Source organism: Mustela erminea, chromosome 12 (genome assembly GCF_009829155.1).
Source record: "Mustela erminea isolate mMusErm1 chromosome 12, mMusErm1.Pri, whole genome shotgun sequence".
Lineage (NCBI taxonomy): Eukaryota > Metazoa > Chordata > Mammalia > Carnivora > Mustelidae > Mustela > Mustela erminea.
Window position 1 is genome coordinate 26,974,175 of NC_045625.1, and position 18,739 is coordinate 26,992,913.

At 42.7% G+C, this 18,739-nt stretch overlaps 1 protein-coding gene across 5 annotated transcripts in view; it reads left to right on the forward strand.

Annotated features, from left to right (window-relative positions):
• The window catches only part of ABCA1 (ATP binding cassette subfamily A member 1), a 127,881-nt gene that overhangs the window by 103,057 nt on the left and 6,085 nt on the right, over positions 1 to 18,739 (forward strand). For all 5 annotated transcript variants that reach the window (XM_032308438.1, XM_032308436.1, XM_032308434.1 and 2 more), the window contains 16 exons: positions 571 to 760; positions 1,839 to 1,933; positions 3,500 to 3,532; positions 4,603 to 4,708; positions 5,518 to 5,592; positions 6,039 to 6,208; positions 7,503 to 7,680; positions 9,641 to 9,756; positions 9,853 to 9,997; positions 11,440 to 11,563; positions 12,627 to 12,756; positions 13,017 to 13,137; positions 14,154 to 14,216; positions 14,838 to 14,944; positions 17,389 to 17,530; positions 17,928 to 18,062. In XM_032308438.1, coding sequence (XP_032164329.1) covers positions 571 to 760; positions 1,839 to 1,933; positions 3,500 to 3,532; positions 4,603 to 4,708; positions 5,518 to 5,592; positions 6,039 to 6,208; positions 7,503 to 7,680; positions 9,641 to 9,756; positions 9,853 to 9,997; positions 11,440 to 11,563; positions 12,627 to 12,756; positions 13,017 to 13,137; positions 14,154 to 14,216; positions 14,838 to 14,944; positions 17,389 to 17,530; positions 17,928 to 18,062 — 1,930 coding nt within the window. The remainder of the gene's footprint in view (positions 1 to 570; positions 761 to 1,838; positions 1,934 to 3,499; positions 3,533 to 4,602; positions 4,709 to 5,517; positions 5,593 to 6,038; positions 6,209 to 7,502; positions 7,681 to 9,640; positions 9,757 to 9,852; positions 9,998 to 11,439; positions 11,564 to 12,626; positions 12,757 to 13,016; positions 13,138 to 14,153; positions 14,217 to 14,837; positions 14,945 to 17,388; positions 17,531 to 17,927; positions 18,063 to 18,739) is intronic.

Sequence of the window (18,739 nt, forward strand, 5' to 3'; positions counted from 1 at the left end):
AAGTTCTTTTCTTTTGAGGGACTTTGTACTTAAACCTTCCATTGCCTTTGCCTGTAGTGTTTCTCTCCCCAAATCTTTCCCTGGCTGCTGCTTTCTGGTCATTCATGCCTTGGAAGAAGAATCACCTTCCTAGGAAGAAGTAGTCTGTCTTCCCCTGATTCTCTTATTTTGCTTTGTTTTTGGCTAAGTGACATTTGCTTATTGCCAGATTCCTCTACAGGAGGCAGGGACTTTGTCTTGTTCACCCCAGACTCTCAAATATGCAGAACACTGTCTGGCACATAGTATGTGCTCATTGAATATTTACTGAGTGAACACAGGGGCAAGAGACCAAATGCTGGCAGACTGGATTGCCTGGAGTTTGGTACATGAGCGTTTAGGGCTTCTTTGTGTTCCTTCATCCTTAACTATAAGGTGAGTTTGCAGCTTACAGGTCTGTGGGGAGATCAAACAAATGGTGAGGGCACAGATGCCTGTTTGTGGTTGTTAATTATTGGTCTGTGCTCCCAAGGCTCCAGGAAAGGCCAGGTCCTCTCAGGTGATGCCACCTTTGATGTCCTCCCTTTGCAGAAACATGCCCTGCTCCGTGGGGGAGGAGGAGTGGACCACCGCCCCGGTCCCCCAGACCATCGTGGACCTCTTCCAAAAGGGGAACTGGACGATGGAGAACCCCTCACCCACCTGCCAGTGTAGCAGTGACAAAATCAAGAAGATGCTGCCCGTGTGTCCCCTGGGGGCAGGGGGGCTGCCTCCTCCACAGGTGAGTCGCTCTCCGTGTGACTGAGCAGATGGCAGTGCAGGCGGGCTGGGAGCTTCTGATGGGGAGGAGGGAACGGCTGACCTGTCCTGTCAGGGGCTTGTCTTTCAGTCTTGAGCTTAATTCTTATCAGAGAGAATAGCATGTGGGTTTTGAGGGGAAGGGACTTGGTCTGCAAGTTCCTGTACCTTAGTGTAACTTGTTTCTCTATTTTGAAAAGTCAGCCTAGCTTACTTACTTGTTTGAGTTAAAACCAGATCTCAGCACTCTGGATCCTTGGGCTGTGGAAGGCACAGTCTGGTTTCTCCCACTGAGGTAATGTGACACAATATCTTGTGACAGACCCGGCTCCATCCCTGCTTGTGCCACAGATGAGCTGGTGACCTCAGACAGGCCGCTCAGCCCCTGGGCCTGTTTCCTCACCTCTGAATTAGGGAGACTGGCCCATGAGACTTCTGTGGGTCTTAAAACTCTGACAGTCTCTGAGACTGTGAGTGTGGGGAGCAGTTCTAAGCCTTTTTCTGAGAACAGTTTCAGGAGGAGGCTTGCTTGTGATCTCCCTCTGTTGCTTTATCAGCATCTAGGTTGCAGGGTGAGGACAAGCAATTGTAAATGGGTGTGAAAACTTGAGTCCTGGTTACTTCTCTTTAAAATAACAGTGTATCTAACAAATAATACATTATATGTTAATAATAAATAAATAAAATAATGGTGTATCTATTCATCAATATAACTCTAATGAACCAAAGAAGTCACTGGGCGTAGTCCATGATAGTGCTCCCTGAGAGCCTCGGTGACTGTAATGAGTCATGTTCCACTGTCTATTGTTGAGTATCTCGGAATAATTTCCTGGGGGACATCTTGGTTTGGCATAAGTGAACAGCCGATGGTGAGGGCAGAACAGACTAGGCCTCTGTGTTTGGCTGATGGCAGCACCTTGGCTCTGTGGGCAAGTCCGGTCACACTGTGATCTATGATCAAGAAACATGTGTCATTGTAGTCCTTAATCTTTTTCTTTCTTTTTTCCTGTTTCAATTGTGGTCCATAAAGACATTTGTGCTTGTTTTTTCTATGATGACAGAGAAAACAGAACACTGCAGACATCCTTCAGAACCTGACGGGAAGAAACATTTCAGATTATTTGGTGAAGACCTATGTGCAGATCATAGCCAAAAGGTCATTATTTACTAAACTTGGCCCTTTTTTCAGTCCTGAATAGGGGAATTAAATGTTTAAAAATAGCTTAGTTCTGGGGAAAAATATCAAATTTTGGCCTGATGCTGGCTTTTGGAAGTTTAGGATATTCTCCCAACCTAGAACAGATAAATTTTTTGAAGTTTTAATTGTCAGCATCAAGGTAAGGCAGCCTATATCATTGTAGGGCTGTGCAAGAGAAAAATTCCGGAGAGCAGATGTACAGTATTGTGATTATAGTTAGCAATACCAAATTATAAACTCCAAAGTTGTGAAGAAACTAAATTTTAAATATGCTTACCACAACAAAAGGGATGATGATTTCAGGACATGATGGAGGTACCGTGGTAATCCTATTATAATATCTAAATATGTCTTATCAGACTGTTATACACCTTAAACTTATATCGTGTTCTATGTCAGTTATATGTCAGTAAAAAAAGTAAATCTGGCTTCAAATTTGAATTCTGTTACTTACCATCTGCTTTACCAGGAGCAGCCAGTTGTCCTTGAAAAAGTCTTCATTTGTAGAGTATGTGATATTCTTACTATTTTGTGGTTGCTCTTATTATTTTGTTGTGTAAATTAAATGACATTGGTATGTATAAAGTGCCTCTCATGAATGGAATCTGTGGTAATGTGGATGATACTTGGCATTATGAAGTGAGCCCTGGGCCAGCTCAGTGGCCTAACATGGCTGTGGAGGTTTGGAACAGCCCCGAAGTTTCTGAGGCTATCAAGGCACAGTGTTGAATACTTACTTGATGCCCAGGAAATGTTTGTTCTGGTCTCCTTTTGGTTTGTTAGGCTTCTCTGTTAGGTGTTCTCAGTGACTTTAAATGACAGGGGTATGCTTCAAGAAAGAGGCATAACATTTCCACGTCCTCCATAGTTGATGTATTACCTTGAATTCAGTAAGTTTTGGGGCACCTGGCTGGTTCAGTTGGTAGAGAAGGTGACTTGTTTTTAAAGATTTTATTTATTTATTTGACAGAGAGAGAGAGATCACAAGTAGGCAGAGCAATAGGCAGAGAGAGAAGGGGAAGCAGGCTCCCCACCTAGCAGAGAGCCCAATGTGGGGCTTAGTCCCAGGACCAAGAGATCATGACCTGAGCCAAAGGCAGAGGCTTAAACCACTGAACCACCTAGGTGCCCCGAGAATGTGACTCTTGGTCTCAGAGTAATGAGTTCAAGTCTCACATTGGGCATGGAGCCTCCTTAAAAAGAATTAAAAACAAAACAAAACAAAAAAAGCTTTTAGTTCAGTCACATCTTTGTCTGTAAGGTGGTTTTTGAAGTGGTTTAATCCAAAGCATGATTTTCATATAAATAACAAGGTTTTAAGATGGGGAGAAGGAAAGACCTAGTGACTGGGGTGGATGTCCTTCTATGCGTACCGCCCCTGCCCAAGACTGATCACAGGATTCTTTCTATCCTGGCTTGTCTCCTCAGGTAGATAGTAACTTCTTTTGTATCATCAGGAATACAGGAATACGATCAATGTTTCTTTGAACTGATTTTTCGTTTCTTTTTCTTTGGCTTCTGCAGTTTAAAGAACAAGATCTGGGTGAATGAGTTTAGGTAAGTTGATCTCTTTCTGTGCTAGCCCGTATTTTGTCTGGACTCCTGTAGTTCAGAAGGATGACTTTGATACTGGTATCTCGGGTCCCAGCAAGTTGGGATGTGGGGATTGTTTGCCCTTGGTGTTTCTGCTCAGTGCTCAGCTGCTGCTTTAGATGCCCTTGAAACATGTGGCATTCTGATCCCCATGAGGAGATTCAGTGGTTCCTTGAAGGTCTCTAGGGATTTAGCGGGGAAGCACAGTGTTGGAAGGGAAGTACCTTACTCTGTTTATACTCCCCCTCCTTCCCCCCTTCCCCCGCCCAAATCAGACTCCCAGTGGGCCCTGGGGACTCCGGAACAATTTCTCAGGCCTTTAGAATGAGACCAAGAAGGTCTTGGATGAAATAAGAGGCATCAAAGCTATTTAGTTCCACAGTATTTGAAATTCTCTCTCTTTCTTGGTTTTGAAGGAACAGGTGGCACTAGGGAAGAAAGGCAGGAACAACCCTTGAAGCCAGTTTGTCCTTCTAGAGAATGAGATGCCTTATATGGCTGCCTCAAAACTTAGCTCTGTCACTGTTGCCCATCTTCCCTCTTTTCCTTTTTCCCAGGGGCCAACACCCATAGAACTCTGCACAGAGCAGATACAGACTGGGGCCCCTAAAGTGCCTTTATGCTAGGAAAGGCCCATGGCCTGTCTCTAAGCCTCCCTAGGCTACTCTGGTCACTGTCCTCTCCCTAACTCCCCGTCTCCTTGCCTTGACACTCAGAGACCCATGTGGAAGGGCAGACTGGGGTCACTGGGGGAGGGCGCGGGGAGGGGAAGGAGGAGCATCTATGAGATGAAAGACACCTCACTCTGTGTGTAATCCCAGAGCAGCTCCTTCCCACTTGGGCAGTAACCCTAAGAATCAAGAGATTGCCGGAAGACATCAGAGGAGGCCAAGATGAAGCTTTCTCCAAGTCTAACTTTGGTCTTGCTTCGAATAAACAATCACCTCCATGATGCATACACTCCTTCATGTGATGTCTGCTGCTGAATGATACTGTGTATGGCTCTGTCTTCTAATGTCAGGCTGTCCTTTTAGGTATGGAGGGTTTTCCCTGGGTGCCAGTAATTCTCATTCACTTCCTTCAAGTCAAGAAGTTAATAATGCCATCAAGGAAGTGAAGAAGCACTTGAAGCTGGCCAAGGTAGGTATCCATCCTAGGATGTGTCAGAAAGATGGGCCCAGAGTTGCCACTAAGTGGGAGTAGTTGGCAGGTAATCACCTTGCCACTTACTGTTTTTAGGACTGAATACAAAGCTGATCTTGCACCAGCCAAGACTGAGCTATTCAGTATATATTTAATGTCTGAAAACATAGATCAAAAAAAAATTCAGAGGTTTAAAAGCTCTCAGTATAACTTCCTTTATGAATTTAGCCAGTAGGTAAATAAACTGGGCTTCGAACATACTTCCTTGAAACAATCACTGGTTACAAAGGAAATGAATCATTTCCTTTACACTGGTGGCAGGACCTCGTAGGCTCTCACTTCATTTCTCAGGGTTTTGAGTTTCCCGTTTTCTAAATGAGAATGAGGGCTCCGCGGGCCTGGATTCCAGGATCATGGTATCCATAATAATCCTAGAGTCTGTATCTCCAGTTTTGAGGCCCAGATCCCATGTGTCCGACACATCTGCCCACTAGGCCTAGTTCTAGGTCTTTAGAGGACCCCTGGGGAACACTTTGAAAGATGCTCCCCACCCAGTTAGGCAAGACCTCTGCCCCTGGCAACTTGGGAGTCCCAGGGTGTCCCTGTGATTCTTTCAAAAACTTGTGGTTTATGGCAACACCAATGCTTTAGAATTCTGGTCCCTTGTTTCTTGGGTGCCCGTCCCGCTGTAGTTTCCTGTCTTGCTCGGCTGAACAAGGCAGCAACGTTGTTGCCCTTCACAGGGCTGTCCTGTTGCCCTTCCCTTGTGAACCATCCCAGCTGAGGCAGGTTTCTGTTGTTCACAGGACAGTTCTGCCGATCGGTTTCTCAGCAGCCTGGGGAGGTTCATGACAGGACTGGACACGAAAAATAATGTCAAGGTGAGGCCCTGTGTTCCGGTAGCTTCTTGATGAACAGTAGTACTTAAGTATTTTCAGCTCCTAATGTTGATAGGCATATTCAGGACAGAAAAGAGCAGGCTACTAATTTTACCATGGAGCCCAGACAGTATGATGATAAAGAGAATTGGCTTTCCAACAGATGTACCAACTGAACCGCTGTGACCTTGACCAAGTTACCTAGCCTATTTAAGCCTCCGTTTCCTAATCCAAGAAACAGAGGCAGGAGTCATGTTTTAAAGATGTGGTAAGGATTGAGTGAGTTGAAGATCAGAAGTAGCGCAGTGGCTGCTGTTACCTCTTTGCCATGTTCTCTGACCCTAATGTTTTCTCTTGGTGTATGGAATACTAAAAATGTCTTGCATGTGCACCGACCTCCAGGAGCAGGATTTGGAAGCATTACTTTGTACCTGGCGTCTTTTATTCAGGTGTGGTTCAACAACAAGGGCTGGCATGCCATCAGCTCTTTCTTGAATGTCATCAACAATGCCATTCTCCGGGCCAACCTGCAGAAGGGAGAGAACCCCAGCCAGTATGGGATTACGGCCTTCAACCACCCCCTGAATCTCACCAAGCAGCAGCTCTCAGAAGTGGCTCTGTAAGCGTGGCTGTATCTAACTGGGTGGGGGTGAGGACAGGAGAAGCTGTTGGTGGGACCACCATGTTGGGGAGGGAAGTGTGAAGCTGCTTGTAGAGTACCAGCTGAGGATACAGTTACATTATGAATTCAGGTTCTGGGCAGAAAATGATCGCTTTATGAATTGGCCAGCAGGGATTAAACTGCAGAAGATCAAGGATTTTGTTGGATAAAAACCATTACATGTAGGGAATTTATATAAAGTGAAATTGTCGGTAAAATCCTAAAATAATTTAACTCATCATTAACACAGTGTTTAAGAGAAAACCAGCTCTTTTAGTTTTGAAACCACTGTTTGTAAACTTGGTGAAACATGCTTTTATCAGCTTGTCCTTTTAATTCCTGAATCAAGCTTGTGTGTGTGTGTGAGAGAGAGAGAGAGAAAGAAGTTTAAAGCCAGTATGATACAGTTTAAAGTGCGTAACCTTTGGAATCATAGACATCTGTGTTTGACTCTGGTTTTTATATTTCTAGATGTATGGTGTTAAATGAGGCAATTCATGTAAATTGCCAAGTCCAGCACTCAGCACATTGTTGATATTCAGCACATGTTAGATTCTTTCCTGTGTACAGCGTGTGGCACAGCTATTTCTGTTTAACTCCTGTAGAATACCAATATATACCACTAGGATCTTTATACCAAGTTTATATAAAATTAATGCATATAAAAATAGTTTATGTTATACCCTGTTTAATGGACTTGTAACTATGCTCCTTTAATAGAATCTGATAGAATTTTTGCTGTGTGTTAGACCGATATGCTACACACTATTGTTTTCAAATTTATTTATAGCCAAAAATTATTTGAATAGTTTCATCCTAATACTTCTGCTTTATTTCATTTTTCAGAGTACACTGGTCCTATATATGTGAACATTTACAACTTAATGCTCTTCAGGGTCAAGAACATAAGGCCAAAGTGAATGCCATTTGGCCATTCTTAGACTTCCCTTGATAATTTCATTATGGCAGTGGATTCTTTTTTACTTCATTGAAATTAGTTTTGCATTTTAATTATTAGGGTTTTTTTATTCGAAAATAATCATCTTTAACACTGAGTAAAATACGTTTGGTCAATCAATTTTTCCCTCTGGGCTATGCCTCATATCTCCGATATCTGTGTATGTGTGTTTGCATGCAAGCGTGCGTGTGTTCGCACGTGTGTGTGTGGGTGTGTGTGCAGTTGCATGAGTTCTTGCTTGAGTTCTCAGCTGCGCCAGTGGCCCCTCATATTGTCATTGTCTTTCTTTTTCAGGATGACCACATCAGTGGATGTCCTTGTGTCCATCTGTGTCATCTTTGCAATGTCCTTCGTCCCAGCCAGCTTTGTCGTGTTCCTAATCCAAGAGCGGGTCAGCAAAGCAAAGCACCTGCAGTTCATCAGTGGAGTGAAGCCTGTCATCTATTGGCTCTCTAATTTCGTGTGGGATATGGTAAGAACCTCCGTCTGCTGCTGTTTTATAAATCATTAGGGCTGTGGATTGGATGAAAGAGTCCCTGGCTTTTCTAAAAGTGTTTTAGGTAGTCAAAAGGAATGAAAAAGAAAAAGGCAGAAGTAGTTGTATGTACACCCATGACACTAAACATGACCTCAAATACAGATCTGATCTCACACCACAGGAAAAAAATCTGTTTACACTGCAATGAATACCACCACCATCACTACCACTAATTTCTTAAGTGACTACTTTTCAAAGTAACGTCGAGCTGGAAGATGCTTAGTCACAACCCAGTGTCTCTACCCTGTCTGGTAGGTTTTCGCCTCCAGAAGCAGGGTGTTCTTTGCCTTAGTAGGAAATCCGTCTTTCCTTTGAAAACTCTATACATTTTACCCAGAGGCTTATCCATCCATTCCAAATATGTTTTTGTGCCAACTCTAATAGATTGCTTCTGTTCAGACCAGTATGGAGGACTTCAAAGAATTCTGTAGTTCTGATTTTTGTAAAGTGGAGTTGAAATGTATCTCCCTTGACTTCTATTAATTGTAAGCCACACAGAACAAATTTAATCCTTCTCCCACAGCACAGCCCCTCGGGTATTTGAAGACAACTTTCATTTAACCTAAGTCTTCCCCACGTAAGATGATATATGAGAACACACTTTGTCATCTTCAAAGCATTGTACAAACGCGAGTGATGATGGTGAGGATGATGTCTTTGCCGATTATTCCAAGCCTCTCAGACTTGTCAACCTCTCAGACTTGTGATATGTTGCCTTTCTGTGGCCATGCTCCACACTGTTAATGTTCCTTTCGAAAAGCCAAGCCCAGAAGTAACCTTGTGTTCAGGCTGTGCTCTGTGTTCCGAGCCTAGAGTGGATCTTTATCCCATACTGTCATTACTCAGCCCATGGTTTTGCATGCAGAAGGAGAGCTGTCTTGTTAGCAACTTGGTAGTGAACTGAAATTTCCATTTCACAGAATGATTGGTGAATGGGGTCTCTTTCCCTCTACACTAATGCAGTTGACTTTTTGAACCTAAACTTTACATTTATCCGTGTTACACTGCATCTTGTTTCATACCCATTTGCTCTTGTTTTTGTCTTGCCCCAGTAATTACTTCATCCCATAAACACATACTGGGTGCTCATGATGTATCTGACTGTGGCAGGGGATTCAGAGATGAAAGATCAAGTCTGTGGACTCAGAGACCTCACTTAACTGTCTGTGTGTTATCTGTCACTCCCTGCTTTCAAGACTCTGAAATTTGCTAAAAGCAGGTCTTCACCTGCGTTACTGATAAACATGTGGGGAAGGATGGGACCGAGGCAGAGCCCTGTAGTCTGAAGCTCAAATTCTTCAAACAGCCAACAAGCCGCCTTTTACCTCCCTGCCTGGGCTTTGCCCTGCTAGCTATGAATTCTCTTAATTGTCCTGTAGTCACGTCTTTATATCTGCATTGTAAGGCTTGATACACTGTGAGGACAGACTTGAAAATATTTCTCATGTGATGAAACAATTCTGGCATTCATGTTATGAGGTAAGCGCTTATAAATAGATTACATGTGAGCCTGAACTTGGGCAGACGCTAATATAGCATTAATGATGAAACACACAATCATCTTGGGGAAGAATACTGGAAGCTTATTTGCTGCCTGTGAAATTGTAATTACTCTGACTGGGAATCCATCGTTCAGTAAGTTTACTGAGCGTGACACCTTGGCTTAGCTGTTGGAAAGACAGAAAGGGCATGCAGTTTATAAAATCAGCCAAGGGTAAAATGCTTGTCAAAATGTATTGTCCACTATTTTGATGAATAGTTTATGTGGCTTCATTAATTCAAAGTTATTCTCTGCTATGTTTATCTACCCTTTCTTGTCCTGTGATGGTGAAGACTTGAGGTGTATTGTGTCTCTGACTTAGGGGTGAACTTGATTTTCTTGTTTTACTTTTAGTGCAACTATGTGGTCCCTGCCACGCTGGTCATTATCATCTTCATCTGCTTCCAGCAGAAGTCCTATGTGTCCTCTACCAACCTGCCTGTGCTAGCACTTCTACTTCTGCTATACGGGTAAGACCCCCCTGGAGGGCTGGAAGGCATATGGTGCCCAGAGTCAAAGGGAAGGCAGGGGACACCCAGTGAACATTTGTCTCTGTGCCTCACCAGGTGGTCGATCACACCTCTCATGTACCCAGCCTCCTTCGTGTTCAAGATCCCCAGCACAGCCTACGTGGTCCTCACCAGCGTGAACCTCTTCATCGGGATCAATGGCAGCGTGGCCACTTTTGTGCTGGAGCTCTTTACCAACAATGTGAGTCCTGCAGAAGGGGCACCTCTTGCAGGGATGGGCGTCTCCGTGAGCCCGAGGATTGCACCGAGTCATGATCTTAATGGCATGGGTCTGTAGTGCAGACACCATGGACCTCTTTGTCCTTTTTCAGATTCTCTCCTTTCTGGGTTTGCATAGCACCTCCTTCTCCTCCTTTTCCTTATATTCCTTATATTCTCTGACTGATCCAACCCTTTGGTTTCCTTTGTACCCCTCCCTGTCTCAGTGCTGCTCTGCCATCTTTGCTTTCCCCTTTAGATGCTATCTCTGTGTGATGCCCTTCACCTTTACCGACTCCCCTCTCTGGGGTCTTACGTTGTTATCTCCCAGATCTTTGCCTTTGACCCTGTTCCCTCGATCTCTAGTCTCACGTTTTCACTTGCCTAGCAGGAGGCTCCATCTAGGTTATTTCCGGTTCCCCGGGACTTGACCTGTCCTCCTCATCTTCTCCCTCAGGACCTAGTATTTCTCTTGCCATTCCTGTCACAGTGGGTGGCACTACCATCCACCCGGTCACCCTGGCTGGCAACGGTATGGGCATCGTATATGTTGTGCTTTTCTTACCGCCCACATTCAACTGTTTACCTTGTCAGTTCTTCCAGTTACAAATCTCTTTAAGGGTCTCTGCCTATTTTCATAGTCTTTGTCCAGACACCTTAACTTAGAATGCCAGGCCTTCAGAGCTGTATAGCCCTTCCTGGTCATATCCCGCCACACCCCTTCCCAAGGCTCTGTAACTTCACCTGAGCTGGTTGTTCCTTAAACCCTCCCATACTCCTGTAGGTCTGACTTCCTTTATCTCTCTAAGCCCTCAAGACTGCGCCCAACTATGAAGCTTTCTTTTCCTGCCCTATGGGAGGTGCTTCTCTGTCCCCAGTGCTCCTGAAGCCCTCCCTTCATGCCGGCAGTACAGCACCTATCCAGTGATGTACTCTTTTCCGCAGTGTAGAGACTGTTTATTAACCTTTGCTTCCCTTGGGCCCTAGCACAAGGCCTCCAGCCCACAGCAACTTAATTGTGGGATATTTGGCCACTGGCTTGATGTATACAAGAAGAATTTTTAAAATGCCGACAAAATCCTGAAGCTGAAATATTGACCCAGATATGAGCAATTTGCTTTGGAAATGTTAAGCCAATATTTTATTATGGATTTGCTTCTCATTTAACATAACCGTGTTTCTAAACTTTGCTCATATTTCTCCATATTCATAGCATTACTCCAAATCTTCTAAAGGGGAAATTCTATTATGTTATATGTCATCAACTATGGCTGCTGCTCTTTATTGCTGTCTGAATTCAAAGGTTCAGTTTGACCCCAGGGAACCAAATTTTTCATCTCTCCCATAATTCAGACCTTGATATATTTTTAGCCTAAACCATAAATGACATTCAGTTTCTCTCTGTCTTATTATATTTTTTTTTAGAAGCTGAATAACATCAATGATATCCTGAAGTCTGTATTCTTGATTTTCCCACATTTTTGCCTGGGACGGGGGCTTATTGACATGGTGAAAAACCAGGCAATGGCCGATGCCTTGGAAAGGTTTGGTGAGTGACGGCAGTGACTCGAGATGGTGGTTTTTGTGAGCCTCAGTACTCTGGACTTTGGTATGGAAAGAGGCTGGGGAATGGGCATAGGACTTCCACCACTGAGAAAAGGTTCATGAAAATGAACCTGGATGTGGCATGGGTCTTTTCATACAACATTCATCTGTGCCTCAGAGAGCATTGAGAAAGGTGAGGGGGGAATTTTAGAGGCAAGGAAAAAATACTGGTTTTATTCTGAATCCAGTGCGTAATGCCACAGGTTGCCTTTCTTAGTTATCGGAAAAGTCAGAGCACAGTCTGAGAGTTGGATACAGGCCAGAGGATCAGTAGGAAGGGTGCAAACTTTGGCTATGACTATGAGGAAGATCATGGGCCTGAAGATGTGGTCATCTATTACCTTTTACACAGTCTATAAAAAGGTAATTTACTGCAGCTCTTTCTCTCTTTAGAGTCTTTAAAAATATTTCTCCTGTGGCCACATTACTATTCTTTATCCACTGGCTCATATAGCTAGATGGGCCATGTTATTTAATGGGCATAGGAGAGGGACTTTTTTTTTTTTTCCATCTAGCAGGTGCAAAGGAGATGTATAAGGAGTGTAAGGAATATTCCCATAGAGCCAGGTGATTTCATAGGTTCACTAGGTTATATTATATGCTACTTTCTGAAAGGGACGTCTTTTTAGAGTACTCTCTAATCTTCCTTTAGTGAAATTTACAGTGTGCAAAAATACCCTAGAAGTTACCCCAGATTGTTTGCCCTTTTAAAAAGGATTTTCAGCATGTCTCATTTAAAAAAGAAATGTAAGATATGAAATTATAGATCTAATACATGTTGGTTCTGAACTTGCGACTGATAATGGGTCACAGTGTAATTTCCCAAAACCTTACCCTAAAAAAAAATCAGACATGGAAAGTAGTCACTCCTATAATTTTCCCCCTTGTCATAGGCAATAATCATTGGTGTTCCAAGGAACAGAGGTGAATTTGAGCCTGAATTTGAGGAAGGGCCCAGAGTCTTTGGTGCCTCCATTCTAATTGGATCTCTGCATTATGTCTACCAGGGGAGAACCGTTTTGTTTCACCACTGTCTTGGGACTTAGTGGGACGAAACCTGTTTGCCATGGCCGTGGAAGGGGTGGTGTTCTTCCTCATCACTGTTCTCATCCAGTATAGATTCTTCATTAGACCCAGGTAAGTTTTTTCTCAGAACTCATGGAGTATCTGGCTGAGGGTCACAGAGGAACACAGGGAAACACTGATCAGTGGTGGTCGCATTGCATTGAACTCAAGATGATCCAGATGATTTTCCTGACATGGGCATTCTCTAGCCCACAGCACTGCTGATCCTAAAAACTGTGGAGAACAGATTTAAAGGACTTTCTTAGAAATTGGATCCTTGTCTTGAGAAATACCTTGAAAGATTGATTTTTTCTTAAAATATTTTCCTCAAGACCTGTAAATGCCAAGCTTCCTCCTTTGAATGATGAGGATGAAGACGTGAAGCGGGAAAGACAGAGAATTCTTGATGGTGGAGGACAGAATGATATCTTGGAGATCAAGGAGCTGACGAAGGTGAGACAGTGAGTACAGGCTGTAACAACTTGTCTTCAGTTTTTCTCAGCTTTGCATTTTGGAGATGAGCTTTTTTCTGATTTGATTAATGAAAAGAGCATACTTCCAAAAATATATGTATCTAGACCAAGTTTCTATCAAATTAATTTTGTTTAAAATACACCGAAGGGACTTCTTCATTAAAGAAATCCTGAGACTACTTCTATAATGGGAAATCTGGTTCTCAAGTGTATTTGTTTTTCACACTTACATTTATGTGTTTATTAAAACATACTAAAATTGTATATCTAGTCAAAGCTGACGTGAGAGGAATAAATGATTGACTTTTGAGTATCATGGTCTAAAGAACTGATAAGTCTGTTACTCAGGAAGAGGGTTTGTTTTCAGCCCACTCTAGGTGCCAGGATCCCAGTACTTCACTTTTTTATAATATGTACAATATTTGCAGTGTTTTGATTCTACATTTTGACCCTGTAGAATTTTTTTTTAATTTTAATTTTTTATTTTTTTAAATGTAGGCTCCATGCCCAGTGCAGGGCTTGAATTCACAACCCTGAGATCAAGACCTGAGCTGAGATCAAGGGTTGGATGCTTATCCAGCCATCCAGATGTCCCTAGAATTTAATTTTTATAATACCTACAATATCAAATAAATGAAAAATTATGTAAATATTGATGACCACTGTCTCTTAAAAAGGTTGATATTAGATCAAAAATAAAAAGAAAAGTGTGTAAACCTGGCAATTCACAGACCTGTACCCCTGGGGCTAATAATACTTATATGTTTATTAAAAAAATTAAAGAAAAAAAGAAATTTATTTTTATTTTAAGCTCTCGAATCATTTAGAAGCTGGCTGCCGCAGAGACAGACCATGGCTCTTAGCATATCAGATATGTGACTTTATTTTATTGATGAGCCTTACCTCATCGTGAGATTATAAGTCAGTCTTCCACAGTTGCTTGGGATAGTTGTGGTTCACTATGGCCCTTGAATTTTTGCATTTTGTTGGTTGCAGATATATAGAAGAAAGAGGAAGCCTGCTGTTGACAGGATTTGTGTTGGCATTCCTCCTGGCGAGGTAAAAGCACTGTCTACACTCTACTTGTCCCTGTTAATTTGGATTATCTACCCAATCAAATGACAACATCTATAAGGGTTTGAAAGTAGTTTTTAAAGCCTTCTCTATTTATGTCTATGTGGAGCAATCAGTCATTGAGAAGATGGGGACTGCATATATTAAAAAGCAACAATTTTGGATAACCTCAGTCAGTTTAAGAAAAGAATGTACATCCAAAATGTGTCTTTGTGATCCATTCAAGATGATGAAATTCAAGTAGATTTTTTTAAAATACTTTTTTTTTCTTTTCTTGTTCATGTTTGTGTTCTTTTATGCCCTTTAGACAAATTAGATGGTGAAAGGTGACTGGTTAGCTTTCATTACTGTTTTTTACACATTAACTTTGGCTTCACCCTGGTAACTCCAATAATATTTACCAATATGCTCAATATGTCTTGTTATAAAATGTTTAAATATCAATGGAAGTTCTTAAAACTCCCCAAAATTCAACTCTTCATTGATACTTAAGAATGTTTTAGAATCATGTTATGTCAAAACTAAGCTGAGGAGACTATTATATAAGGGTCATTTATATTCAGATTTGCAGTTGTTTGCTTAAACAGCTTACCCAATCTTTTTCAGTGCTTTGGACTTCTGGGAGTTAATGGGGCTGGGAAATCATCGACTTTCAAGATGTTGACTGGAGATACCACTGTTACCAGAGGAGATGCTTTCCTTAACAAAAATAGGTGAGAAAAGACATGGACTGTATTTTGCCACAAAGACTCTTTTTCTTATTTTTATTTAAAGACTTTTTTATTTTTCTGATTCTAACAGTACTATATAGCTTATAAAAAGGTTGAGATCTATAAAGGGTAGAGACAAAAATAAAAATCACCCATAATCCCACTACCTAGAGAGAACTACTATTTACATTTTTTTCTCCCAGGTTCCCTCTATTTTTTCTAACAGCTTTATTTAGTATAATTTTACATAGCATATAGTTCACTTATCTTAAGAATACAATTGCTTACAGCGCCTTGGAGGCTCAGTCATTAAACATCTGCCTTCGGCTCGGGTCATGATCCCAGGGTCTTGGGATTGAGCCCCACATCGGTCTCCCTGCTTCTCCCTCTCCTGCTCCCCACTGCTTGTGTTCCTCTCCTGCTGTGTCTCTCTCTGTCAAGTAAACAAACAAGATCTTTAAAAAAAGATATAATTCCTAGTGATTTCTAGTTGATTTACAAGGCTGTGCACTCACCACCACAATTAGAACATTCCCATCACCCCCAAACTCTCTCTTTTACACATATATATGTTTTTTAAAAATTGAGATCATACTGTATCTAGATTTTTGAAATTAGTTTATTATTAATGAGTCTAATATGGATATTTCTCAATGGGTTACATGTTCTAAGATGTAGGTTTTACAATGTTGCATAAACCCCCCTATGTATTTTTATCTGCAGTTTGTTTAATCAATTCCTTATTTCTGGACATTTATTAGTTTCTGTTTTTGACTATGTAACTATTCCCTTTACATATGTACACCTATGTACATATGTAAAGATGTACATATGTACATCTATGTACATATGTAAAGGGAAAATTCCTACAAGGTAAAAGGGTGTGTATTTGCCAAATTGCCTTCCCTAAAGGGTGTGTCGGTTATTGAGGTTGCAATAGGCCATTATCTGAGAATGCACAGGTCACTAAGCAATCTGATCTTTAGGGGTGCACCTCCACTTTAGGGACCTATTAAGCAATGTTGCCCTTGTGTACTCTAAATATGTGAGGCTTTATGGGCTTTCTATATGAAGAGGTGGTACAAAGACCATGGCTTTGGAACTTTTCTGACCATGACCCAAAGTAGCAAATTCATTTACCTCTCAACCTAGTAAATACACAAAATCACATAAACAGGCATATCTTTAAAGAAAAAAATCTGATCATGACCCACTAAATTTATTTTGTCACCTGCTAATGGGTAATGGCTCACAATTTAGAAATAGTAGATAGGGGCCTACTAGCCAGTGACATTTGAAAAGAATGAGGGACTTAATGTACTCAGGGGCCCCCCCTTTTTTCTCTTATCAGTTTTTTCCATAGCAGGGTAAAAAAGGTTTAAGAGAACCAATGCTGAAATAGCAGGCCTAAGACTGTACATCTGCTTCCCCAGGCTCGTTCCTTCTACTAGGCTCCTGCGGTATAAAGCAGTGGGAGCAGTAACTGGCTCAAACTAAGGTTTATCCCAGTGACCAGTTGTAAGAGGCTGGCTTGGGCAGTGTTGCAGTGAGGGCCAGGCACAGTGTCTGTGGGCATCTCAGTCATAATTCTGGGAAAGGCTGGACTTCAGAGTGTAAAACAGATAGGCAAAGGGGAATGAATACTGCTAACAGGCCAAACAAAGGTCAAATGCTGTCCAAGGGTGGCTGATAAGTGCAGCCATCAGAGTGGATGGGACACTGAACTTCTCCCACATCAAGGATTCTTAACCTGAGATTGGCTTCATAGAGTGCAAAAGCTGCTTCCACCAATATATTTAAAGCTGTGTCTGTAGATGTATTTTTTTGGTCACCAGATTTTTAGAGAGCCTGTGATAAAAAACAAAACAAAACAAAGCAAAAATCCCCCAAACAAACCCCTTAAAAACCAAGAGGGTGCCTGGGCTGGATAAATAGTGGGGCCAGGCCATCTGGACCATGTTGTGGCCAATGTATGGGCAGCAAACAGCAGAGGGAGGAAGGTCCCTAGATTTGCTGGGCCTCCTCTGGGTCTGCAGGGTCATGAGGGAGACTTGGGAGTAAAAGAGTACTTGGTCCGTATGACTGGATCACAGGGTCAAGTCTTGGATGGAGACTTAGTGTTAAAGCCCCAAGATTGTGTGAGTGAGGTTGTCGGTAGAGAGAGTGCAGCAGTTGGGATGGACTTGGGAATCTTGAAATGGGACTGAGCCTGCAGACTGAGGTGTTGGGAGAGCCAGGTACAAGCAGTAGGTGGGCCAGAGGCGGGAACCCTGACTGCCAGGAGGGGCTGGCCTCCGGGGACAAAAAGATGGTGCCGTCAAGCTACAGCAAGTGTGCTCACTGGTTATTTTTGTCACATGCAAGTACACTTTTTAGGAACATGAGACAAGACTGTCCAATCAGTCTCTCTCTAAATGCTTAAAACCTGACCAGTTTTTCCTTTGCAGTATCTTGTCAGACATCCATGAAGTCCATCAGAACATGGGCTATTGCCCTCAGTTCGATGCCATCACGGAGCTACTGACTGGAAGAGAGCACGTGGAGTTCTTTGCCCTCTTGAGAGGAGTCCCAGAGAAAGAAGTTGGCAAGGTACCGTGGGCACCAGAAGCCAGCCTGCCCCCTTCGCAGGCTGACAGTATGCCTTATGGTTTTGGCCTTCACAAATGACCGTTGGCTTCAGGCTCTTTTTACGCATGGGTGCAGCAATATGAGATGCTGGCTCCTCGCACCTACTTTGCGAGGTGGGAATCCATGGCGGGGGGGCAGGGGTGAGTGGACATTCACATGCTGCAGAGCAGAGAGGAAGTGCTGTGCCTACCCCCATGAGTTCTTTCCCTTTGCTTTTTGGCTCCTTGGCACTTGCTATTATAGAATCTACTCAGTGAGAAGAATTTTCCTAGTCCTGCTCTGTAAAGAATCATCTGCACGTATAAGAAAACATGATAAACACACCAGACAAAAGTCAAGGTGCGTTTTATTACTCCAGGTTGGTGAATGGGCAATTCGGAAACTGGGCCTCGTCAAGTATGGCGAAAAGTATGCTGGTAACTATAGCGGAGGCAACAAGCGCAAGCTCTCCACAGCCATGGCTCTGATCGGCGGGCCCCCTGTAGTGTTTCTGGTGAGTGTGACTGAGTGGAGAACTCTTGTGTGGGCCTGAATGGAAAACATCACTTTTCTGAAGTCCCGTATGTCCAGGGATATTGCCGGACTGGCTTGACTAATGGCAAGTCATCCTTCCTCTGACCGGGAACAGCAGAGCCACCTTAGAAAACCAGAGGGAAGTTCCTTTGTTCTTCTCCTTGATACATGTTGGGGTGGCTTTGCCATGCCCTCTGATGCTCCAGAGAAGAGAAGCTCTAGGGCCCTTTTGTTTCTCTGGTGTTGGGGAACGCTGGCTCGTGTGGCTGAGTCTCAGATATGTGATTTGAACTTTCTCTGGATCATTCTTTCAGACCATCTGTGTATTCATCTCCTGAAAATGGAGATTGTGGACACAGCTTCAAGATCCCCAGGGTGGCAGCTGGGTTATAGTTCTAACACATAGATAGATGGAAAACAGAAGATTAAACTGGACAGGAGCCCCTTGGCCCTTTTTCTTCTGCTTTGAAGTTATTGTAGGAAGAAACCTTGGGTTAGGGCTTTAATGTTATCTGTACCGTTTGGATCTGCAATTTGTTTCTCTAAGACTAGCAAGTACAATATAACAGGCTAAGCTATAATGAGCTAGAATAAAAAAAGAAAAGTAATTTTACCCAAACCTTCTATGGACTTCAATAGAGACTTCAGACAAAAAGA